We start from the raw sequence: 25909 nt of genomic DNA, 5'->3' as shown, positions 1-25909 counted from the left end.
AAATAGTCTGACATCCATTTGAGAGTCGGATCTCTTAACCTTAATGTCTCATCATGGTAGAATATTTCGTCTCTCATATGTTAATGCTTACTATGCCAATGGTAAACTTTATTTCAGCACATTACCCTCTAATATATTTTATGTATGTGTTGAGGGCCTCATTATCATGCATACAAAGGACATTTTCACCACCATTGGGTTGAAATGTGGTTGGTTCTCCTGACTCATACTTGAAATGTAATATATTAGTGAATTGTTCATCTATAGAAAAAAAACATATTTGTTCAGTTTGGTGCCATTGACTAATCAGCCAATAATGTTCTTCTATTATCGCTCTACACTGGAGTTGTTGTGTCCCCTCTGTGTTTGCATGTTGGCCATATTCAGTCCTGGCTTGAGCCAGTCTGGTGACCTGAATTGACTATTGACGCCTCTGGCTAAAAGTTACAGCTGTCACACCAGTGTCACTTTGCAGCAGTAATACAGCTTGTGTGCAAGAAATAATGGTCTGTGTTAACATTGGTTGTATTCTGGTGGCAAGCTGGTTGACAAAGTAATCATAGTAGCATGTGTGTCCATGTGGAATGGGCAACATTCTTGCCATTCTTTGTAATTGTTCTGATTCGTATTTGTTTTGTTGGAAAATTAAGGCGTATGTTCTATATTTTGAGGGACATTCATTGACTTTCACTTCAGGAAGTGGTTCTCATGAGAGTATAAAGATACTTCCAGCTGTAAAATAAGTAAGTCTTGCTTTCACATGTTGGTCGTGATTTTCATTTCCTTCCCTTATATGAAGAAGAATAAATAGTGTGAAGATTGAGAGTTCCTGCAAAGGATTGTGGATTTTTACAGATCAGTGTGTCAAAGATCAGGCCTCACATTGTTCTTCTAGTAAGATGCAAAATGCAAAAACATGCTGTTTTAAAATGCAGTGATTGCTTTGTCATTCCTTAGTCTTATCAGTGTGAGCTCTCACTGTGTGCTGTGAGTGTGTGTGTGCGTGTGTGTGTGTGTGTGTGTGTGTGTGTGTGTGTAGTCTACGTGTCTGTGACTATGAACAGACTTTTCTCACGGTTTGAGGAAGTGCAGAGGCGTCATAGAAATGGCCCTGCTGGAATATGTAGGCCGTCATATTCCTCTTTTCTCTCACATACGCACAGCCTTGGAAAGTCTATTTCTGAATCTCTCTTCAGTTTCTCCTTCCAGACTTGGTCCTATAAAACCAGACTTCTCACCTATACTCTCTTTTCTATCCTCAACTTTTTCATTGCGATCACTCATGGTAGCAAACCTGAACAAAAATGTGAAATGTATGCATATGGATCCTGGCTGGGGACCGTCTTTGTGTGAGATGATGAGTCTATGCAGGAGCTATTCACCTTGGAATCAATAATGCTGCCTGGAAAACAAGCTCATACTGCCAGCGAGTTTAAAAATGGCTAATGCCATCAATGCTCCACACCCAAAGTGGTGGTTTCCGAAGTTAAATTATTGATTTTATGGTTTTGAAATAATTCAAGCCCTGCAAGGTCAATCAGAAATTTGTTTAGTATTTGCATGCAGACGACTCATCAATAGATAAATTGCCAGATGTCACCATGACATGGTCACATCCACCGGTTGTCAGTGAAATCCTGTGGCTCGCCATCGTCTATGGTGAGGTGGTGCGCACTGCATGCTACACGAACGGATGCTAAGTGACACCACAACCTACAACAGATTAGTTTTTTCAGCATTATTTCGTTCACACTAGGCGAGTGATAAATGTGCACACTGCTGACCGCCTCAGAAATGTACCGATTATCGTTTTATTCAGGGTTGGGAGTGTGGGAGAGAGCGCTATTTTGGGAAATTAGTATAGTAGGAAATCTGCCACTGCACGGCTTGTCTGGTATCTTAGGGGTTAACTTCACAAGCTTACAAAGATTGAAGCCATTGTGGCATGTGACACACTCTTGCCTGGTCGCCCTTTTAACTGCCAGCTAATGTAGACTTTACTCGTTGACGTGACTATTGATAGGAGAAGGGAGAGGTGGATGGAAAGAACCCATTTCGCTCACATCTTAAACACGCCTTTTGCTTTGACGCGAACGAGTTGACACATCTGAGAGAAATGTCATTTTATCGGCCCTGGTCATCGAGGGCCAGTTTGGACCTTTTGCTGGCCAAAGTCAGCACACATGGTCAATCAGCTAGAGCCAGATAGTTAAGGATCAAATTTTAAGTTCCAATATAAACCAAGTTTGTAGAGAGAGAAACTGCCTTCGAAGAAACCTTGTGAGAAACCAGGGTGGTGGTCAGCTACTCTGAAGGGTGGCAGATAAGCGGTGATAGAACACGAGGAAAAGAACACGATCTACAGGAAAAGAACACGATTTAAAACAAGAAACAGTAGAGTGCAAGCTGATAGTGGTGTGAACCAAAAAATCTGAAGTATTTAGCTCCACAGCCACAGCTCTCTAGAGGAAACTTCAGACAGAGGACAAAAGGGAAAGACAAACAGACAAAGAGTTAATTATACAACTGTGGCATATAGAGCATGTCCATGGGAAGTGTGTAGAGGCCTTTAAGCAATCTGAACCTGTAGAGAATGCTTCAAGGGGACATTAGCCATTATGCTATGTAAGTACTGCTCAGTATGAAATTAGCGCCTGAAGAAAAAGTCCTGATTTTTTGAAGCTTTTCCTCTCATTTTACTTTTGGAACGTCTCCATGCTACTCTAACATCTTGGAAAAATAAAACGGCCTCTGTTCTAATGACCTACATCTTCCATAAAGACAAAAAAAAAAAATTATGCAATTTTGGCAAAATACTCAGTGTTATGCTAAAGAGAAGCTCTCCTCTCCTTCGTTATCCTTAAACGTTTGTCGGTGGGTAGAGGCATCCACCCTTTGCCTAAACTTGGTCTGGATTTCTGTGAAACTCTTCCTACTTTGTCTGTCAGACAGAACAAGCTAATTAAAGATCGAGGTTAAGACTCTGGGAAGAGGAGAAAAAAAAAGGAATGGTCTTCATTTTCTAGCTGAATGAATGAAACTATAATCAAAAGCGGATTGCAGACATAAAATGTTCTGTCATGCTCCACCTGCTAATTTCTTCTCCATACCTGTAAACACGGCTCCTGAATATCGCTGCGTTGTCTGAAACACCTTCATGCGTAACATCCCATTTCTCTCTCTTTCTTTTTAGGAGATAAAGATGGCAGCAAGGTAACGACAGTCGTGGCCACCCCGGGCCAAGGGCCCGACCGGCCACAGGAAGTGAGCTACACGGACACTAAGGTCATCGGCAATGGCTCCTTTGGCGTCGTCTACCAAGCTAAACTCTGCGACTCTGGAGAACTGGTGGCCATCAAGAAGGTCCTGCAAGACAAGAGGTTTAAGGTAAAACTCACTCCTTGACTCAATGTATCATTTTAGATTATTCAACAATAAACGGCAAACAAAAGCAAAGAGAGGGGCGCCATGTGGAAATGACGATGCCTCCAAACATGCCCCGGTACTCTTTGTGGGACTGTGAATGAAGTGATCCTTCACACGAACAGGGAGATCACAGAAGCTGCGGGGAAAAAAAAAAAGAGAAAACAAAAGGGAAACTTCTTAGTGGTTTGCATCCAACACATTTTTACTTCAATGAGTGGATTTTCTTGCAGAAAGTGTGTCTGTGTGTCAGTAGTGGGAGGGCCCTTTTTCACAGAAACAAACTCGGGACATCTGTCAGGTTGAGTCTGTTTGGCACCTTGGAAGTGTCTTTCTGAGTACAGCGCTGCAGGATTCCTTCCTGGAGGCTTTGAATAGATTTGACTGACGGCTCGTTGCTTTTTCGTTTGGACGACAATGTCTCTGCTCCCTCGGTCGGGCCCCTCAGTGAGTGTGTTTTGGCGGACTTGGATATCATGAGGACATGGCGTATATGTGGGTCATTGAGATTTTGTTTTAAAAAGACGGTCGCATGATCAACACCAGTAGACTAGTTACTGCATGTTGATTATGTTAATTTCTTCTGACCCAATTTCTTGTTGTGCCCATGTTAGGAAGTCATTACGCCGTTACCTGACTAATACACCTTTAAAAGAACAGCATTTCCATTCTTTCTCCCACCAAATCATCAAAATATCCGGCTTTCAGATGAAAGTTCAGTATCTTAACATATTTAGTTAATCTCACAAGATCCAGCAATAAAATATTTATAAATCAAACAAAAGTTAAACCCGGAAAAAGTGTGTTTATTTATGCATTCAAAATTCTGGCCTTTTTTATGCATGAAACCTTCCATCAGTGGGGCATGGCTGTGGTGGTGGTGTTATTGCTCAAGTTGCTTCAGTCTGTAATGTTGCTATGGACAATATTTCAGGTAGGAATCAGATCGTGTCCATTGGCTGGTCAGTCAACACATTAATATCAAGGCCTGTAAAAATGTTCTGAGTTGTTTTGGCAGTGTGAGTGAGTGGAAAGTCCTGCTAAAAAAAGGAAATCAACATCTCTGCGGTACAGTGTATTGCTGTGTTGACACCAGATAAAAGAGACGCCACATCAGTAGATGACATTACACCTCAAATTATCTCTGCATGGACACTTGACACTGGGGCTGAATTATCTTCATCCTCCTTGCGCGTTGGACCACAGAGCCGTTATCCAGTTTTGCTTCCCAGCCCAGAAGTATCTTGGCACAAGGTGTCTCACACTTGTTATCTGTGTGTAATCTGGATTAGATCTACTCCTTGTGAAGTTCCCTGAAGTTTTTAATTTGAATTTTCCCAACAATCTGCAGTTATCTGCTTGTGCACCAATACCTTCCACACTTTGCCCTGCTGGCCTACTTTCTATGAGTCTGCTTTGATCGAGCACCTCGTGACCAGCCAAGTCTTTCTGCAGAGAGTTTCAGGAGTTTATTCTTATGGTAGATATTATTGATAAGTGAATTCTGGCAAATCAGTGATTTTTCCCATGATTGCAATACTGTGAAATGAACCTGATCGATAGATTCCCGGTATTTGTACTGGTAAATAGTGATTTACTTACTTTTTTCATGGAAAATACTAATATTCCAAGATACTGTTTGTTCCTGTTTTATAAGCTGGGAGTTAGTTTTTTTTAAATGTTACATGTAAACACTTTAATTTACATGTAATGAGTCTATAGTGTACATAATGATCATTTCTTGGAGGAACTGGCAAATGAAGTGAACTTTATATAGATATTGTAACTTACTGAGATGCACCAAGATTTTAATTAAGTTGCATTTATTAACAATGCAAGGCTAGAATATTAGCAGCAGATTCTCTTTTTAATAGGTTAGTATAACTCTGAATAGTAATAAGGGATCCACAAGGGGAAAACGTCGAGCTCCAAAACCTGTCTTTCTGTACTTTCTGTAATTCGGTATTAGTTCGACCCAAACTGCTTCATTCGTTCAACAAACTCAATGTTACCCTAAACTAAATCTGTCACAAGGTTCAGATGATATAGATACATTAGACATGGTTATTCCCCCCCCTTTTCTTTTTTTGCTCATTATTTTATGTCAACTTGAATAGTCTCAGGAGAGTCTGAACATTTTAGCACAAGAGGTTCCTCACTGTTATCTCCCAGCCTCCCGACCTGCAGCTGCGTTTCCCATGAGAGTCATCGAGGTTCACTCTGATCTGTTTGCCTGAAGCTTTTTCAACAAACTGGTTCAGTGAAATACTTCAACGGATCAGCGCCAGAATATTATCCTTTTGGTGGGCCCAAAACACTCTTTCAGCATGTGTTAGTCCTCTGCTTTCAGAAACTGGACACGATAAAGGATGTCACTTGGTGGCGTGGCGATCGGCCACCTGCCATAACATTCAAGGTGCTTGTTCAGGACACACACACACACACACACACACACACACACACACACACACACACACACACACACACACACACACACACAGTTTATGGTTCGCATGAGGGAGCAGGTTGTTACAGGGCTCAGTGGTCAGGCCTAAACTCACACGCTTTCCATTTGTTGTTTAGTTCCCTGTTTTAAAGCAGTGTCTCCGCAACTTTGTGCCTCCAGTCTGTTGTTTCCTTCCAGTCGCTCAGCCAGTACTCCTGGTTGTTAGGAAAAATGAGGCAAATGAGCGCTAAGACTCTTCACGTGATTCTCAAGCACGCGCCATTAAGTGTGCGTACCCCGTTAAACACAACCACGCACCAAAACACCTGCATTCTATTTTCTCCTCATTCCCTCTCCTCTTCAAAAGCCTTTTTTTTTTCCCCTCCATGCTTGAGGGTTTTTTTGTTTCCCCCCCCCTGTCTGATTTGGGGCTCACTTTTTAAGCCATCTTTAGCCGGCTGAACTGTGTTTGTCAAACATGTGTGAAAGCTTTATTTTCCTCACTGCCACACAAGCTTGAGTCAAACGGGGTAATCACGTGAATGGGCTCTCTGTTCGGGTGCAGCTTGATGCATGTCTGAGGCAATCCTGGTGGCTTTACAGATTGCTTGTGGTGCATTATGGGATAGATCTCCCTCCCTTCCTATCTGAGGGATCACATATCAAGCCATTGGAAAATGGATGCTTGCTTTAGTATCATCATTCACTCTCGTCTACAGAGAGCAAGAGAGCATGTCTGATAGAAGCAGGACTTTCACATATCTATTGAAAAACAAAGCTTTCAATCTTTATCATTGTTGACAAACTATTATAGGGTTCATGTTTATTTTCAGCTTCATGATCTTGGATATAGAATTCAATCAATCACTGAAGTTGCTCAAACCCAAAAGAGGTGTTTCGAGACAAACCATAGCCTTCAGCTGTCATTTGCGTATGAAGTAGAAATCAGGCTTCATGGTATTTAAAAGTACTTGTATCGGTACTCGGTATCAGCAAGCAGCTAAAGGTTAGTACTCATGCTTGAGCTCGTCTTTTGAAAAAGTATCAGTGCATCTACTAACAATATAATGTGAAAATGGTGAAAACTAGCTAAAAAGGTGTAGTATATTGACCATCGACCGCACTTTGAGTTTTCTACCAGTTGATTGGACAAGATTGTAACACTTTTGGTTAATCGATGGTTTTTGGTGTGTAATGCAACTGGATTTGCACACCTATGTTGGAGCGGAGGGAGTTTTTTTGGTCATTTTTTTCTTTACAACCTTTGTTGGGTGGGTTGATGACTGTCAATGGGCAGCCAGCCGTTGGTCTCTAAAGACTTCATGCCAGGGATCTGGCTCAGAACATAAAGGTGTCTTCAATTCACTTCTCACATTACAAAGTTGTGGTTCAACCTTGTGGCTTTTAATCTCAAATGCATGTGGTCAATCCTTCACGGAGAGACTCCATTCAGTGTTGAAAGAGCGAATAAAGTACAAAAGTTTAATGATTTAATGTTTATAATTTAATAATTTGAATAGCCAAGATTTAATATTTTTAGTACGGTCCTTTTGATAAACTTGTAGACGTTCTGTTTGTAGCTTTGAAATAATGATTATTGGCTGATGATGAGCAAATTAGTATGAGGCAGACAACTGAAAAGTAACAGGAAGAATATTGTGAAGGGGACTGAAGCCGACCTGCAGATACTTGAGGGAACCTCGTGTTCTTGGAGACTCATTTTTTTCATCAGACGGTCTCTTTGCCAGCTGAAATTGCTGGTGCAGACAGGTTTAGACACATTTTTTTTTTGTAATTTGAAATGTTGGTTACATGCAGATCATTTTCCTGTCAGGGGAATGATTTAACACAAAAACGCTCCTAAGTGAAGAAAGACTCGTGTTATGAAAATGACGGAAACGTCTGTTATTCATCGTTTTCCTTTGGACTTTTTGGAAGACTTTTTCTTCTATTGTTCTATGACAATAAGTAGGTGAGCCTCAGCAATGGCCAAGTCACGACTTGATTAAAAATGGCAAACTACGACTGTAAAAATGAGTAAGTGGCGGATTCTTGGCAAGTTAAAACACAGGCCTCTCCACCAATTTGTCTTGCTCAAGCGTTAAAAGCCACTCGCTTACATACCGTGTCATTTATAAGCTTCTATCTACAGTGAACCAGCTTGTGTCTCTGTGTCTGCGGTCTTAATCTGCTTGTAAACTGCCTGTGGTTTTGTCTAGCCGTATGTGACAACGGTGTGAAAGTCTCAGGTGGAGCAAACTGAGAATCCTGCAAACCTTTTTTTTTTTTCTTCTCCTGTCTTCTTTGCCTTCTGTCTGGCTGCTCTGCTGACATGCTGGTGGATGACAGGTCAGCAGGATGGACTGCAGTATAGCTGGAGCTGGGCTGGGCTTTTACTCAACAGCCTGTCTGCTCCTCCTCCATATGGTACCATCTCTCGTATAACCACACACACACACACACACACACACACACACACACACACACACACACACACACACACACACACACACACACACACACACACACACACACACACACACACACACACACGCACACACACTATCGCAAACCACTCGAGTGCAGGAGGATGAGGGCGTTGGCTGCAGCGCATGATGGTTCGACGGCTCGTCTCCAACCCACACACAATGATGTCACTATATGATGTGTGTGTGTGTGTGTTTGTGGCGATCCCCGAGGAAGAAAGAGCAGGGGGACGACTGTGGGAACCTTTTACATCTGCGTTTAGTGAATTAGGCCGGTGCGAGTGGGGGTGTTGTTCTTCGCAGAGCTCCCAAGATACTCCACTGAAGACTTGTGTAGTGGGCCCATATCTCTCTGCTAAAAAGAAATTGAGTGACAGGGATGTAAATCCCCAAGAAGTGAATCACAGCAGCATCTCTCCCTCCACCAGCCAACCCTGACCTGACCCACATAACACAGGATCTCATTAGTCACCCATTTGGACATTCAGCAGGCATGACACCGTTTCTCTCTTTTATATCATAAGGCTAAAGAGGTGCAACACATTTATATCGCTGGTTCATCAGAATTCACTTTTGAACCATGTTATGGCTGTTTCACTTCCTTCAACCCGTCACATTTGAATTAATTTTGCTGTTCATTATTAACTGGCTCATTACTTGCTGTGCAATGCAACAAGCAGCTTTTGTTGGCTGAAGAAAATTGTGATTTCTATTTATGTAGAGAACTTTTTTGCAGTCAGGCCCATTGCTAATGACCATTTCTGTATCAAGTATTCACGCCTCAGTTTCAGGGTAATATGATAATAAATTATAGAAAATACTTGTCACATTCCTCCACATTTTCAAATTTTCCATCAAAATGTCCAAAGTGTTCCTTCTTTATTACAAAATCTTTTTAAATATTCCACATATTTGCATGTCAGCTATCATCAACTAATTTGTCCAGGTTTTATACACATAATTTGAAATTAGATTTTTTTGAGATTCAAGAGTTCATGAGATCATTGTTTTGTTATGTGGCCGATCAAAAAAGTGTGTCTCTGTATTTTTGCCGAACTGTACAGCATGAATTGTTTAAGTTTGGTGGTTAATAGTTTGATCCCAAGTTAAATAAAGCAGTATAGAAGATGGAAAGTTTTTAGTTTAGTCATCATTCTGAAATCTGACTAGATCAGTACTCCGTCAAATACAACAAAAAGGATCATAAACTACTTTTACTGTCTCTATTCACATCATCATTTTGCTTTGGATTGTAATTATTATATCATTGTGAGAAGTCATCAAACCACTTCAAGTAAAACTTATTATTTTATCTTGTGATATTCTGCTTGGATAGGTAGCAGAGAGTCGATTTATAAAAAGTGATTTTACAGAATTTGACTAAAATGTAACATGATTGAATAAAGTGGAAATGTAGAATGTTGCTGTGCCCGCCTCTGCACTCAAAATGCACCATTATTAAAACCAAGGTCGGATTTTTATGTAATGACTCCATCGCTTTGCCACAGATGGATTTGTACTCTTGTTTGTTATCATCATCCTAAAAACTGTCCGTTCTTTTTATACTTGCTTCTCTAAAAGAGCTGAGAAGCACAGTAGATAATGATAAAGTAGAAGTTCTTCATACTCAACCTTTTTCTACATGGACGCTCCACATATGAATCTAGATGATTGTGTTTTGCTGACATTTTGTTGTGGCAGCCCTGTTGTAAAAGACCTGTTGCTCATTGCACTGCCTGCACTCATAAACTCCTTAGTCAGACACTTAAACTCGCATACCGTTTTCTTTCTGAGATTGCTTGCTGTTGTGCATTTATTTAAGACACAGTTGTCTTGTTTTTTGGACTAAAAAGCAGATTTTTATTTATTTTTTTGTCCGTCCTTATTTGCTACTTTCCCCTTTAGTTTTCTGACACGCCACTGCTTGTGACATTAGTGTCCTCTGTGTTATGACCAACTCATCATTTCTGAAGGCTGCCTTTCAGTGCACTCCTGGTCCGTTGGAAACCTGCCAAGGTCTTATCTCAAACGTCACCTTATGAAACGCGTGTAAACCCCATATCATGTCGATATAACATGTCTTTTCTTGTTTTGTCTTTTGTGTAGAACCGTGAGCTGCAGATCATGAGGAAGTTGGACCACTGCAACATAGTCCGCCTGCGTTACTTCTTCTACTCCAGCGGAGACAAGGTCAGTCTGCCGAGAGCGTCTCCTACTTTTTATTTGTCTGCAGGAACTGTCCGAGCTTGAACTTTTATTGCAGTTAAGGTTTTATGAAAATCGGCCTTTTAGGAGAATATTCATTCACTAACAAAGTGCTAATTAGGCACTCAAAGCTAAGATTAGAAGAGAAGGTTATATTAAAAGTGTTTATTTAAGGGGCAACATGATAGCCAAGCAGTTCGTGTCCCCCACATGGTCCACTCGTGCTTTGAATGACAAGCCTCTGGCTCAATTCCCACCCGAGAGACCTCGTGCTGCCTGCGACGCTTCTGCTCTCTTTACCACAGTTCTTGCATCTCTTCAATTCCTCAATGAAATAAAGACACAAAAAGAAAATCCTTGGAATGCCATCAGAGCTGAAACAACCATCAAAGAGACGTAGTGGAACTGAACCATGATTATTTTAAGGATCAGCAAAGAAAAACATGAATATTTAAATTTATGTTCAGCCAATTAATATACGTTATCACGCTTTCAAAGGGGCCTCACCACTGTGACTCAAGTGTAACTGAATCAATCATGTCGTCTTCAGTGTTGTGTGAGTGTGTGATTTGAGTCTGCCCTTAATGTGAAATGTGTCAAATGTTAATATATCAGCGGCTCCGACCCGTTTATCAGGTCAGCTTCAATGAAAATGATAATCCTACAATATCCTCCAGTGTCATACCTCTCCCAACCATTTGCACTTTCACAAGTTATGTTCACTCCATCTTAAAATTGTCAATTCGATCCTGGATCAGGCTTCAAGAAGTTTGCAATTTTTTAAAATGGACTTGACTTACTGTATATGGGCACAAATTCACTGCTTCGGCTCTCTTAAAGCGCTCAACACAGTTACTCACATTCACCCATTCATGCGCACACCAATTATCATGGCTGCTATACAAGGTGCTCAACAGCCATAGGGAGCATTTTGGGGTTCACTTTCTTGCCCAAGGACACTTCAATACATGGACACGTTGAGATTGGAGGAAGACCCAATCACAAGCTGAGTTGCAACCATGATGTTTCGCAGACCAGGACGGGTCGGGGCTAAAATAAAGGGAGGACATATTTTGTGCGGTGCAGCCAGGTTTGGACTTTTTTGTAGTTCCAGAAAAAGATCCAAACTGCAAAAAAAAAAACTATGAGATGAGTTTCATCCACTACTGTGGCTGTTCTATGCAATGACTTGGCCACAGATCACATTTAGAAGGATGTTAAAAGCATTAAAGGCAATGGCACCCTTTCAATCTATTTTTGTCACCTTCTAAAGACTCCCCACAGGTGGTTCAGCAACTATATATGAAGGCAGATAATTTAATACAAAAGTCCATTCTTTTACCTTTTAAAAGAGCAATCCAGTTTACTTTACATCTACAAGTCTTTTTACTAACATTTGTAATACGACTGGTCTAATGATTGTGGTCACTGGTCCACACCTTTTGGATTTGGTGGGAATTTTCTAGCTGTGAGAGTAAAGAAATGATAAGAAAATAGTAAATTCAGCCAAATTACAGTGCAACACTTTATGCCACACCGCCTCTTAGCATTTGGATCTTTACAGAAGAATGAGTGTGTTATGATCTTGGCACACAAATTTTAGTTTAGTCTGTGTGTTTCAATGACTGAGCTCCCGAGCTTCAGACAGACTCGTAAAATAGGTCAGTTTCCTCACAGTCATAAACAATCTTTTGGTGTCTTTGAAAGTCATTTTTCTCGCTATTTTAGCTTCATGTCTGCGTTGCCTTTTGAACCATATGTATCTGTCCCACTGCATCATCTATCATCACGAGCTCGCCCCGTGTCCCGTCTGACCCGAGTTAATTCAGTAGTAGATACAGTAAACCTTGACAGCGGTGGGGACGTTCCTGCCTCTGTCTCACCGTCTGTCGCTGTCAAACATGGGAGCTTTCCTGGAGTCTACACGGCTGGGCGATGTCATTCAACGTGCTGATAAACGGGCAAAGGTCTGTGTGTCAAATATAGACACACATGGACTTGGCACACATGCTGCTGGGACTCTACCCATGACACTGCAGCTAGAAATGCCTCCCTTCTGCATGCTGACTGAAGCCAAAGGAAAGCTGTTGAGGACTGTAGGGGAGGAGTTAATGTGAGAATGGGTGTTAGGAGAGAGCACCGAGAGGTAGCTAGAAGGCATCTATTCGCCAGGCTGGAGGGTGTCGGTTAATTATAGTTTCAGAATAGCCCTCCCCTTCACACTCTTAGCTCCGCCCTGCTCCCGCTCCTCTCCTCGTGCCATGTGCCCACTGACCTCTGGGAATCGCTGCTGATTCTGGGTATGGTGACACTCTGGCGGAGGTGCGTGTTGTAGGAAGGACCCTGCACCCTTTCAACGTGACTTTTTGCAATAACAAGCTTTTTGTTATTTTGATGTTTGTGTCCCGAGCGCTTTGTACCTTTGGTCCTTTTTTAGCCTCCCACCCCCACCCCCACCTCCCCCATGTTGTGTTTCCTTTCATGTATCCATTTCCTCTGCCCCTTTCCCCCACTCACTGCATCACTCTGCTAATTATGGGGACTGGCACCATGTTGTTGGTATGGCGATTTCCCACCCATAGAGCCTAGAAGCTCGTGAAGCAGGCAATTGTTAATGTCAGAGGTTAGTGGTTGATAAATGACCAACCTGTAAACCCGTGAAAAGACACAAACGGGACGGAATGGGCCGGTTCAAGCCTGTAGGGGTTCTCGTCCTTAAGTGCAGGTTCACACTGCCGTGGAACAGGCGTGGAGTATTGCTACTGTAGCCGTCAGCGTATCCACAGGTAGCCTTATGTAAGAGCTGGAGTGTGGCGTCCCTGACGCACGCCGCATGCTCTCGCTTTTACCCTTTAACCACTTGTATAATACCATGTTTAAACAGAAGGCCGCTGGTTCAAACAGCGTAGGCAGCTAAGCAAATAGGCACCTGACTTTTACCACTTCAAACTATGAAGTTGCGGTGGGAGTACACGTAAGACATTCAGCTGACACGTTTGCCCTCCGCAGCCGAACAAACCCACCGTACGGCCAGATTCTTTGCTGCAGGTATTTCTGTTGTAAAAATTATTATTATTTTTTTAAACGAAGGATTTCTTGTAGAAACAAACATTACAGAGTCAGGGGAAGGTAAGCTTTATTTACATGATGACATTTTCATTATGTTTCAGCTGCTCATTTACATGATGTTTGCATTCACAATCACTGACAACGGAAACGTGTACGCTCTGATTTCTTCTTACACAGTGCAGATTTTAAAGAAATGCATTTACTGAGAGTAACAACCGAGTCGGGCTGGCACTCTCTGCTTGTTGCACTTTCTATGAAGAGCACTCGAGGATGAGTGGGATGTATGCACGATAGCAGAGAGAGGAGGAGAAAAGTCGCTGGAGCTCATTTTGCCCTCGGGCCTCCTCGCAGGTTAATCTGGTGGTGAGCCACCCAGTGTCGCTTTCTACTCACTGGAGCCCTTGAACAGCTTTTGCAGTTGATGCGTTCATACTGCAAATTCATGTGAAAACAACATGCGGATGTTGGATCTACAGACTGCGGGTGAACAGCATCGCCTCCAGCTGAAGACTCAGGTCTCTTCCACAGGATTTACAACGAAACATCGAGAGAAGGGAAAAGTGGGCGTTAATGACCGTGCCTGACATAGTGTATCATGTGACTATCATGTGACCCTGCACACATGAAAACACTTATTCTTAGATGCTTTTCGCTGCTGTGTGGGCACCTCATTATTCTGTGTCGGTTCACTCATCATATGTCCCTCACGAGTTTTCTGTCCTTTTTTTTTTTTTTCACGTTTTCAACGTTATATTTTGCCCTGCACTGATCCCATCAAGTCCTCCATAAGGTATACCGCAGAGATACTTGCTGATAGATAGACGAGCCGGAGTTGTTCAGGTGCAGCTTTTTACTCACCAGATTAGAGGCTGAATTATTTAGTTGGAGCCAATCAGAGCTCCGCCTGGCTAACCATCTGGGAACAAGCCAAGGAAGTGGCTTTGTAGTGAGGCAGGAAGTGAGTCATCACTGTTACCGGGCTAAATATAGCTTTGGTGGTGCTAACAGGCGGCAGAACAGGCTCTCGTGCCGTCACAAACACTATCGACGCTGGTTTTGCTGCTGAGGGAGCAATGACTGCACACAGAAGCGTGACACACACACAGCGCTGATGAGTGAAAGTGATGCCAGGAGCAGATGAGTTTGTAAAATGACGCGCTCCACGGCCAAGAGTTGTTCTGGAAATCCTGCTCAACATCACCGGCATCAGCAGGCGTGTGCATGCCATGGTGCTTCCATTCTGCCCAGTTTTTCAATATTCTGTGACAAGAGAGGAGTCGGAGCAGAGCAGGACGCCGTGCTGACTGAAGTCTGGAGCTTCTTACACTCGGGAGGCAAAACAATACTGACACTCAATCACAAACTACATAAAATGGAGTAAAAAAAAAACAGAAGTCAGCATTCAATTAGTTAAATTTTGGGACATAAGATGTTGTGTTTGGTAAATAGAATTGGTATGAGCCGATAACATGCTATAGTATGTGTCCACCCTGTAAGAGTTCTGTTATTCTGCGACCCAGGGGAATGAAATATGTTTATGTTTCAGTTAAGAGCCGATCAAAGCAGATGGTATAACTTTGTTCACGATCTGATCAGAGTCCATGTAAATGGCATTTCAGATTGTGTCCTACTGTGCGGTTCTGTAGCGTTTTGTCACTACAAAACAACGACGGCGAAGCAAACCAGCTCGCTGCAAGAGGCAACGTTGCTCTTCAATACTTCATAATAATCTGACGGTTTGACGGACGTGACGTTTGTAACACTGACTTTGTTGAACTAAGTCCATGAGAAGCTACAGTCCGCAGCTTGCAAATTTTTTTTCAATAAGTGCAGCCATGCTGATAAAGCTGGATATGAAACCATTTGTGCACGTTACAAACCGCTAACACCACAGTGAAAAGCATCGTGAGATTCACCCGCTGACTGAATCGGATGATATTCTTGGTTCCTATTAACCTACTTAACTGGTAACTTCATTTAGACAAAGAAAAAAACTATTGATAAATCTACTGTTTGACGTGTTCTTTTATTTCTTTGGTACAAATCAGAAGTTATTATATGAATCTAATAATACCCTCCACCAATCGTGCATTGAGCCTTTAAGTGATAGGTGATTTATTGGTCCCGTCAGTCAGTCCTTAACCAGGCCAGATTGTTTTAACAGAGAGCTTTGCTGTTCCCTCCCACTCGCCATCAGGGACGAGCAGGCTAGCTGCTTATGCATGAATGGGTTTGTGAGTAATCTCCTTTGTGAATTTGTAAGGTGCTTTGTTTCTATTTATATTCCTTAACAGTCACATTTCAGTATGAGCCATCTGTTTTGTTTTTTTTTCTTCTTTGAACCCGTATGGTGTATTGGTCTTTAACAATGGCTTCACAAGAAAGAGTAGCGATGACTTAGTTTGGGCCAAGTCTGCCCAGACACGAAGGAAAAAGGAAGTGATTTGGGCGGAGAGCCCTCGGATACAGCATCCTTTCAGGATCAGCAGCGTGCTCCAGAGTAGATTGTGCTCAAATCAGCCCTCGCCCTCCCTGCACAGGCCTCGTCCAACCAGGAAACGAGGAAATGATATCACTGTCTGCGACTCGTGTTGGAGCTCGGGCCGCGATGACGCATGGCCGTGTTCTTCCTGACCTCCGGGGAGATACAATGGATTCCCAGTTAGATTGTGGGGGCGAAAAAACACCAGCTCCATCAGCTCGGAAATAGCTTCTTTATTCGTCAGGAAAAAGATTCTCGAGATGTTGGACACTGAAAATGACCATTTCATAAGCTGATGCATGTGATTCTAGTTTGTTGACATTAGGTTTCCTAGAAATTGCACTTAATATAAGTTAACGTCCAAATGTGCGTCTGTATGTTTATGTCCCCTTGTTTGACCTTTTTGTTTTTGCTTCTATCCAACAGAAAGACGAGGTGTATCTGAATTTGGTTCTGGACTACGTTCCTGAGACGGTCTACAGAGTGGCCAGACACTACAGCCGAGCCAAACAGACTCTGCCCATGGTTTATGTCAAGGTATGTTTGTGTGCCAAACCATCACCGTCAGATGTTGTACCTTAACTTAATGCCAGTAGGTGCGACTGTTTTGTTGTTTTTGGACTGACGCTCCATAGTTAGTTTAGTTTAGTGAAAGCCACAGAACAAAACATAATCTTGAAAATAAGTCCATTGGACAAAATTACAACCACATTAACTCAAGCATTTTGATATTAATATACATTGATTGACGGCAGCCGGTAATTACAGTCGGCCTGATGTGATATAATTCACCTGGGGACATTACGATCCTGCCCAGTCTGAAAAGATGTCACTTCCCTTCACAACACTGGACCCACAAAACATTTACTTCCTTCTGTTGAAGGTAAAAGCTTCAGGAGGTTAAGACAGACGGATCTTGAGTGAAGAGCGAGATCATGCAGGCGCACAAATGTTTTAATCTGACCTCTGTAGGTTTTAGTAGTTTGAAGAAGCAGTGTTGTCTGAACATCTTTTCATGCCTGATGGGGATGAGTGGCTGCTGCTCTGCACATTATTCATTCTGTAATTGAAACCTGTGTTTTTCTGGGGGTTTTTTTTCCCCTAGTTATACATGTACCAGCTGTTCAGGAGCCTGGCTTACATCCATTCGTTTGGTATCTGCCATCGGGACATCAAACCTCAGAATCTTCTACTGGATCCGGAGACGGCTGTACTGAAGCTCTGCGACTTTGGCAGGTGAGAGACTGAGTCTCAATTTTTCTCTCCTTTCACAGGAGTTGACTGACATATTGGTAAAATTGGATTGGTTTTTTACAGGGGTAGTTTGTCAACAGTCCACTAATGTGGCGACTTGTGGGAACAGCTTTTTAAAAAAAAAATTATTTCACTCTCAGTCGATCACTAGAAACATCATGGATACTGAAAACAAGCTACTCTAGATTTTGAAATAACCAGACATAATCGCTCAATCGGCTATATGTGATATTTGAAGGTCTCTGTTTACTTTTATTTCTGGGATGTATTCTCTATTCTAATGTGGCTTTATATTTATCATGACCAGATACAGAGTGTACTGATCATATAATCCGCATCTGTCAAGAGAAGAAATATTGTCCAATTATTCCTGTTAAACATACAGTATCAAGGCGTTATGTAGTGCTGTTTTTGGCCACTGAGCTGTTTGTCGTTGCCATAACGTTCATAAATGTCAAAGTTCCCATTGGAGTTATTGTCTGAATCTGTTCCTGCTGAAGAGAAGTAAAGTGACTCACAACACCACCTAGTGGGACAAAGTGACATCACAGTACCAGTTTGACTGCGATTACGTGCTAAAGCTTTTAATCTCCTGCTCATTCTCTATATTTTATCAGTAGACTAATTTGCTTCAGATTGTTTAGAAAAATAAAAAATGTAAATGTTACGAAATGCACCTTCAATGACTTTGGTCTTTGGCCTGGATGCACTCATTTAAGAGTTATTGTGCTTTCCCAATAATGAAAAGAAAGCTACTTGCTACAGAAATAAACTAGACAAACTGTCGAGGTCAGTCATAGATTGAAACAAAACTTGTATATCCCTACCTTATTAGTCCTTTTTGTCAATCAGATTTTATCTGTAAAAACGTAAGTGGGTGGTAGTGTTGTACTTCTCAGAAACTCACTTCATCTGGACCTGGACCACAGTAACAATGACATACTTTTTTTTTGTGTGCAGTGCGAAGCAGCTGGTCCGCGGAGAGCCTAACGTGTCCTACATCTGCTCCCGCTACTATCGAGCCCCCGAGCTCATCTTTGGTGCCACGGACTACACTTCAAGCATAGGTGGGCTGACTTCACTCTCAGAGCGTTTAAGTAGTATGTCAGAGTATGCTAATCGTGATTAATTCAAGCGTTTTTGTCCACATTTGCATGGATAAGACAAGAAGACTTTGGTCATCGCGCCTGCTCCTCTTTCATTAACCCGCCTCTTCCTTCAGATGTGTGGTCAGCTGGCTGTGTATTGGCCGAGCTGTTGCTAGGACAACCCATCTTCCCTGGTGACAGTGGAGTGGATCAGTTGGTTGAAATAATCAAGGTAAGGACGGCCCACTCAGCGCCAAGCATTCATGCACAAGAGCAACAGGCCTTTTCTCAGCGAAGAGCAGTTCAACCCTCTTTCTCACCAGCCCCGTTGCCTTCTTGCAGGTTCTCGGCACTCCCACCCGAGAGCAGATTCGCGAGATGAACCCGAACTACACAGAGTTCAAATTCCCCCAGATTAAGGCACACCCTTGGACTAAGGTGAGTCAACAGGTACAGGAGCCCTTTTACTTCTCTAAGATTCAATGTTGCAGCATCTTGCCATCTATGTGTTGCCGACATTCCGCCGCTTCACCGCCATCCAGCTTCGTCACCTTCATCCAGCAGAGCTGCGTGTGGAGCTCGTTAGACTCTGTCTGTTAATGCAGAGAGGAGACTCGGTCAAAACTGTTTGTCTCCTCGGTAATCTCCTGCTTTCAGGTGCATGTTTATCAGATTCATTTGAGATTATCTGAGATTAAATTGAATTCAGTTTTATTTACATAGCTCCAATCAAAATATGCCATGAGCAAGCACGGGTAGTAGTGGAAAGCAAAAACTGTTAAGATCCAGACGCTGCGGCAGCAGCTTTCTGCTGTCGTGGATGGGGTTAGGCGATATGACAGATGACAACAAAACAACAAACAAGTTGATATCAGACAGGAAGCAATTCCACAAGCTGTAGATTTGAGGAGTGCAGGTGGCACAGATCTCAGCCGGTAGTTTGTTCACTCATATAACACTGCTGGTAATCTTAAGCATTGGCTGGCTGCTGCTTTCATAGATATAATTTAGTATTGAAATATTGCGCTTGCTATATGCATGTTGACTGTCACACCAGCAACCGATAGTTTAGAAAATTGTCCGTATAAATAAGCACAGTAAAGTCACACTCTTCCAAATGAAAAAAGCAAACATTTTAAAGTGCTTCACTTTCTAATAAGTAGAGCAAACTCAGCTCATTCCACTGGAAAATCTTTTTGTAGTAATCATAGCATAGACTATAAAGGGGGGGGGGGGGGGGGGTGTCAGACTGTTGCAATTAAAGCCGTCTGGTGGCCTACAATACAAGAGCCAAATTTGACCAGATTACTCAAACCTGCTGCTTTATTTAGCCAGTAATTATTGTGAACGCCACTTCAGATACTGGCGTGTCCACTGCACTCCAAGCTCTCGTCACTGTGCTTGTCGGGGATGTGTAGTAGAAAACAGGTGGCGAAACGTGAAGGGACATCTTATCTTAGCTCATGTCAGCCTTTTCATAAGAAGCAGCGCTTCCATTGGGACACAGATTCATCCAATCAGCAGGCAGCAGCAGGCTCTTATGCCCTCTTCTGGGGCGCCTTGCTGTGGCCAACCGCTGGAACTGCATTTAGAAGTGTCCACTCATTCATTCATGCACTCTCATTAAAAGAAAACACAAATAAACTTTTTGGAGAATAAACAATCATCGAAGCTCAGGGTTTCATCTACAACTCCTCAGGAGGCCATGCGCTTTTGTGTTTGTGTGCAAGCATGTGTGTGTAATTGTGTTAACAGCACTCAAATGTCTTCTTTCTTTTATACCAGCACACCGGGAGAGACTCTCTACCATCACGGCTAACTTTGTCTATGATTGGCGTTCAGGTGTTCCGGCCACGTACGCCTCCGGAGGCCATTGCTTTGTGTTCCCGCCTGCTGGAGTACACGCCAACAGCGCGCCTCACCCCTCTGGAGGCCTGTGCACACTCCTTCTTTGACGAGCTGCGTGACCCCAATGTCAAACTGCCCAATGGGAGAGAGAAGCCCTCCCTCTTTAACTTCACCACACAGGGTATGCAAGTGGAGGGAAATGATAAAAAAACAAAACAAATAAACAAACATTCTCCCGTGAGTCATTTAGCACCTCGAACATAATTTGAAGAACATTTAAATGGTGTCTGCAGGCTTTGATTCAGCAGTGCTGAGTCAAACCTTCTGCAACGGAGGCCACCAAATACACAGCTAATGTCATCGAGAAGCATCTGCAGTGAAATGAGGATCAGTAGATCCAGGAAAAGATAACCTGGCCCCCATAGAGGGTCTTTCTCAGCGGTGTGGAGATGCAGGAAGAGATGGAGGGATTTCATCAAGCTTTTATCCACAGAAGACCTGTGGTCCATTGCCCGAGACGCTGGGAACAATCTGTCTAATAAACCCTTTCAAAAACTGTGGAAGTGTGCTACGATGAAATATGCTGTTTTGTAGGTAAACGGTCACCAAACACTGCTTCTGTTTACTGGATAAATACAAATAAAATTATTGACACCTCTTTTTTTCAGCATTTCTTTCATAAAGTGCTTAAACGCTTTTTGCATAGTACTGTACGCAGTCTGCATGATATCCATTTTGATAGAATATTACTGTTTTTTTTTTTTATAGAGAGCACTTAACCCCCCCACAAAAAAAAAACAGCAACCACACTTCCACTCAATACCATACAATACCAGATTAAAATGAAATAAGTCAAATAAAAAAAAGTGCAGAATAGTAGATTAAAAGCACAAGATTTAAGATTGAAATTATGATTAAAACCAATTAAAATATATTTAAATTCAACCAACTCCAATAATATTCAGTGATTAGATTTGCACAATTGTACATAATTGCCCTGATTTCCCCACATTTTCCCTACTCAGTCACCCGACGTGTTGGAGCAGTGTAGTATCTAAAACGTGTGAATCCCTCCAGAGTCCCTTTTGGCCAAAACCTGACATCAAGAGTCTCCCGGATCAAAAAACACACAAAAAAAAACCCAGATCCTACCCAGCTGGCTTTTAACCGACATGACCTTTCAACACGTTATGTTCTCTTATCTTACAGAGTTATCTAGTAATCCCTCTTTGGCCTCCATACTCATCCCTGCTCACGCCCGCAGTCAAGCTGCCGCCTCGACCCCAACCAATGCCTCTGCCACCACAGGTTAGTTTGCACCGTGTTTCTTCCCTCACACTCTTGTTTTATGTGGCCACACGCTTGACCGGTAGCTCTTCGCCCCATTTGCTCTGGTTTATGTTACTGTTGTCTGTGAACATGGAAAATGATGTTCCTCACTCAACATGACACTTAATTCTGAGTGACAGGGATTTATGCTTGAATATACCAAATCAATCCCAGCTCTTTGGTAAATCCTGAACCAATACATACATTATAGTCTATCTCTATGTGTTTTGTTTTTTTTTGCATTTCAGGGTGCTAATTCTAGCAGTTGTGTTGTGATCTATTTGCTTTCTCAGCTGATGCCACGTCTTCCTGGAAAGCCCACCCTCAAGCCTATTTTGTTCATCAGTCCTTCTTTATTTCTAATTAGAAAGAGTTTTTTGTTTGTAATTGTGGAGCCATCGCGTGGGTCCATATAAAGCTAAGAGAAATGTCTGCAGGATAGTTGAGTTCATGTTACATTAACACTGCGAGGCAGATTGTAGTTGCCGCTGTGTGAAGTTTGCACAAGCACTGTGGGTACATGTATTGTTGATAACTTGTATTTATCTTCAAAAGGAAGATAACACAAACAATCCTTACTCAAACTGCAGTTTGAAATGTTCTTAAAGTGAGATAGCTACAATAAGAAATGATGATTTTATTACCGTTTCCAGTTGTGCAGTTCTTAAAATATTACTTTTTATATTGTTTGTAAAGTCCTCTCCCTGTATTAAACATAAGAGAAAGAAGCATTGCCTGGCATTTAAGTCTGTCCTCATTAAAACTCTGTTTTCCTTGCTGAGGTAAGGAATTCAGCATTAATCACCTTTTCAAAGACATATTTAGTTTGTGCATCACATTTGTTACTTACAACTAGAGGATAAAGTCCCTTTTTGAAGATTATCTGCTGTAAAGCAATATATATATTTATATAAAGCCATTGCTATCATCCACACACACCAAACACCAGCCATAATCCAAGAGGCATGGCAGCATGAGAGCAAAGGACCAGGAAATCTATATGGTTATAGTGTCTTAAATTCATTTCTGAGGTGGTTCGGCTGATCGGATCACAACCCTTCCTGAGGATTTTCTTCCGTGTGGTGAAGTTCTGTGTGACTGCCTCGTGCTCACTGTCATCACACTTCAATGCACTTCATCCACCTTTCACCAAACTGAGCGTCCCCTTCCTCTTTGTTCCCAGACGGCAGCAGCACAGAGCGAGGTCCCAGCACCACCACCGCCTCTGCCTCGGCCTCCAACTCCACCTCCTGAGCCCACGGACCTCCCGCCCCGCCCCGTCTCCGCCCCGGCCCACAGCCTCTCCATTGCCCTGGCCAGGGGGTGAGCTCCGCCCTGCTCGCCTCCCTGACAGCAGCGGAGTGACGCTGATGCAGTCTGGGTTCAACAGCTAACCGACAGCTCCACACCTCCACCACAAACCAAACGTCCCCGACGCCGCCTCTCCTCCCCCTCCGCTGCCCCACCCATCCGGCCTCCTCCTCACGGCTGTTTGAACTCTCCTCCATCCTCCGTCAAAGACATCTCTCCGTGCACTTTTAACGGGGAAGTGAAGCCCAGGGCCTGAGGTGCTGCCGACTGTACTATTGATAAAAGTACACTGTACATGTATACACAATGCTAGCCTGCTAATGTTTGTAAGAGGACAATCTGTAGAAAAGTCCTAAGCTGTTCCTCCTTGGCCCTCCCCCGCCTCTCCCTTTGTTCTCCCCCTCACATTCTTCCATTTCTCTGCATCCTCCATCCTTTGACCTCTGACCTCAGTGACCCCCCCCCCCCCGTCTCCTTCGGTTCCTTCTGTAGTGCATGGCCTGAGTATGGTAGGATCACCTGGGGGTCACCACGCCCTCCCACCTTTCACCTCCACTTCTGCAGACAAGGCATGAGGCTCATGCACGCGCACACACACACACACACACACACACACACACACACACACACAGACACGCACACACACGGATGCATGATGATCCTGATGTATGTGGGAAGAAGCAGTCCACTCGGGGGTGTCATATTTGGACAGTTTCTTTCTTTGCCTGGGGTTGTTTTTAAATGGTTGGCGAGCTGTTTTACTCAGCCTTGTTTTAAATATTTGTTTTGTACTCCTGGGTCAGACGTTGTTGGATTGCCATGTGCGATGGATGTGACATGTATCTGGTCCTGTGTGCTTGTATAATATATACATACCATACGAAACAAACACACACACGCATACACAGTTTATATATTAGTTTTCCTTATGTATAAAAAGTATATATAGATATATGTATATTAACTACAATGGTTCAGAAATCATTTATGGTGAGCTCATATCTGGCAGTGCAGTGGCAATATTTGCTGCTGCCTAAAGACAACAGATTTAGAGAAGGTGGTGTTTTGTTTGTCTTGTTTTTTTCTTTTTTGCTGGAGTGTGGTCAGATTCCAGCAGCCACTTCCTCGTTCTCCTGTCTTGTCCGTATTAAGGACGTGGATGGATCTAGGGCATTGCTCTATCCCCTGTCTTTGTACCAACCTTGTCTGTAACAGCATTTCTGTGACAGTGCCGTGTCTCGACAAACACGTTTTTCCTCCCCCTCTCTCTCTCTCGCTCTTTCTCTCTTTCTGTGAAGAATTGTAGGTGATTTGTTTTCACACTTTTTTTTCTCCCCTCCTCCCTGGACTCCCTGAGAAGTCCCAGCGGTGGTCTCCGGCGCACCATTGACTGTCCCGTGTGCCGTGACCACTGATTCAAGTGTTAGCCTAGCTCCCTCTCTCCTCTGCCTGCAGCACATAGAGCCACTCGGTACAGTCTGTCGAATCGTCTTATTTACAGAGAGTACTCACTACAAAAAGAAAAGAAGAAAAAAAAAAAAACTGAATTTGTATATACAGTATAAATGCTCCTCACCAAAATTATGACTTGTATGACTTGTATGTTGTTTTTTATGTTGTTATGTTGATTATATTTTCCATGTTGTGTTCAAGGTATGTATATATGCAGACCCATGTACTGTTTATGAGCAAAAACAAAGATGACAAAGGGTGGGTGAAAAAGATCTTAAAAAAAAAAAAAAAAAAAAAAAAAGAAACTAAGTCAGGGCAAAACTGATGTTTGTTTATGGATATTGTAGATTATGATGATCAGCTTTATCCAGCCATATGTCCAATCTTACCTGTACAGTACAGTAGATGACAGCTGTATTATTGTAACAAGAACTAGTCATGTATAGTGTAACTATAGTTTGGAGTGCCTTTGCTTTCATACACCTTCGCCTTGTTTCCACCCCCCCACTCCCCACCCCAAAATCATCAGCCCCCCCCCCCCCACCCCCACCCAAACACACACATACACATGTATTGACTCTCCCTTTGGTGCTGTTGAATGTCCTGCTATTCTGCAACATGCTCACACACGCTCACTTTTCCACTTGTGCACCGTTCCCCACTTCAATGTGATTTACAAATGTTTTCTCATCATAAGGATGAGATCCTCCTCAGCTGCAAATACAGTAGTGTTTATTTTAATAGATGTCTTTCACCCGATATATATATATATATATATATATATATATATATATATATATATATATATATATATATATGCATGGACTCCGGGGTATGAAGAAGTGAGTGGGTGGAGTTTCAAAAAGGCCTCACATACTGTCTATATACAATACAGTGAATATTTGTGTATCCCTCACAGTGTTGGTTCTGTTACCGAAGCCAAACTCTGATGTTCGTTGTGATGAGCCATCCTCTTGAGGCAATAACGCTCTTTCCTCTCTCTGCGAATCCTGTTCTTTCTCTGTCTTCTCGCTTGTCTCTCCTCCGCCGTCCGCATAACGTCGGGAGGGAGGAATTCAGTAGCACCTAACGGGGTCGAGTCATGTAGCCTTTCTCCTCCTGCTTGCTGTAATTTTGCATTCATGAACGTGTTGCTATACCCTCCACCAGAAGGTTTGACCACTTCACCCTACTCCTGACTCCAGTTCAATAAAAACACAATGGCTCCGAAAAAGATAAAAAGGCAAGTATATATACTAGTAATTTATTTCTATGCTTACTAGTATATATAATTGTGAAAAATGCCAACTGGGGTTGAAGAAAAGAAAAATCTTATAAAAAAAAACAAACAAACTATAAAACATCATGTATAACAGTACTATGACTTGAATGCCTCTGTTTGTGACTGAAATTTTTATTTCATTTGTTTTTCTTTCTTTTGTTTGTTTTTTGTTTGTTTCTTTTTGTTCTTTTTCTTTAGTTCTGTGAAGGTATGCTAAATGTGCGCCTTTGTAAA

At 42.5% G+C, this 25909-nt stretch overlaps 1 protein-coding gene across 2 annotated transcripts in view; it reads left to right on the top strand.

Annotated features, from left to right (window-relative positions):
* gsk3ba (glycogen synthase kinase 3 beta-a) overlaps positions 1–24456 on the top strand; it is a 29096-nt gene extending 4640 nt beyond the window's left edge. Inside the window, exons 2-11 of one of the 2 annotated variants that reach the window (XM_080478454.1) lie at positions 3194–3387; positions 10462–10545; positions 16538–16648; positions 17217–17347; positions 18326–18432; positions 18588–18685; positions 18796–18891; positions 20296–20482; positions 21511–21609; positions 22814–24456. In XM_080478454.1, coding sequence (XP_080334580.1) covers positions 3194–3387; positions 10462–10545; positions 16538–16648; positions 17217–17347; positions 18326–18432; positions 18588–18685; positions 18796–18891; positions 20296–20482; positions 21511–21609; positions 22814–22884 — 1178 coding nt within the window. In that variant the 3' untranslated portion in view covers positions 22885–24456. Of the gene's footprint in view, positions 1–3193; positions 3388–10461; positions 10546–16537; positions 16649–17216; positions 17348–18325; positions 18433–18587; positions 18686–18795; positions 18904–20295; positions 20483–21510; positions 21610–22813 lie in introns of both variants that reach the window. The other variant, XM_080478453.1, reaches the window with a different exon arrangement.
* The last annotated feature ends 1453 nt before the right edge of the window (positions 24457–25909 follow it).

This window comes from Lipophrys pholis, assembly GCF_963383615.2.
Source record: "Lipophrys pholis genome assembly, chromosome: 13".
NCBI classification, from domain to species: Eukaryota; Metazoa; Chordata; class Actinopteri; order Blenniiformes; family Blenniidae; genus Lipophrys; species Lipophrys pholis.
This window is presented reverse-complemented; position numbering and strand designations above follow the sequence as displayed.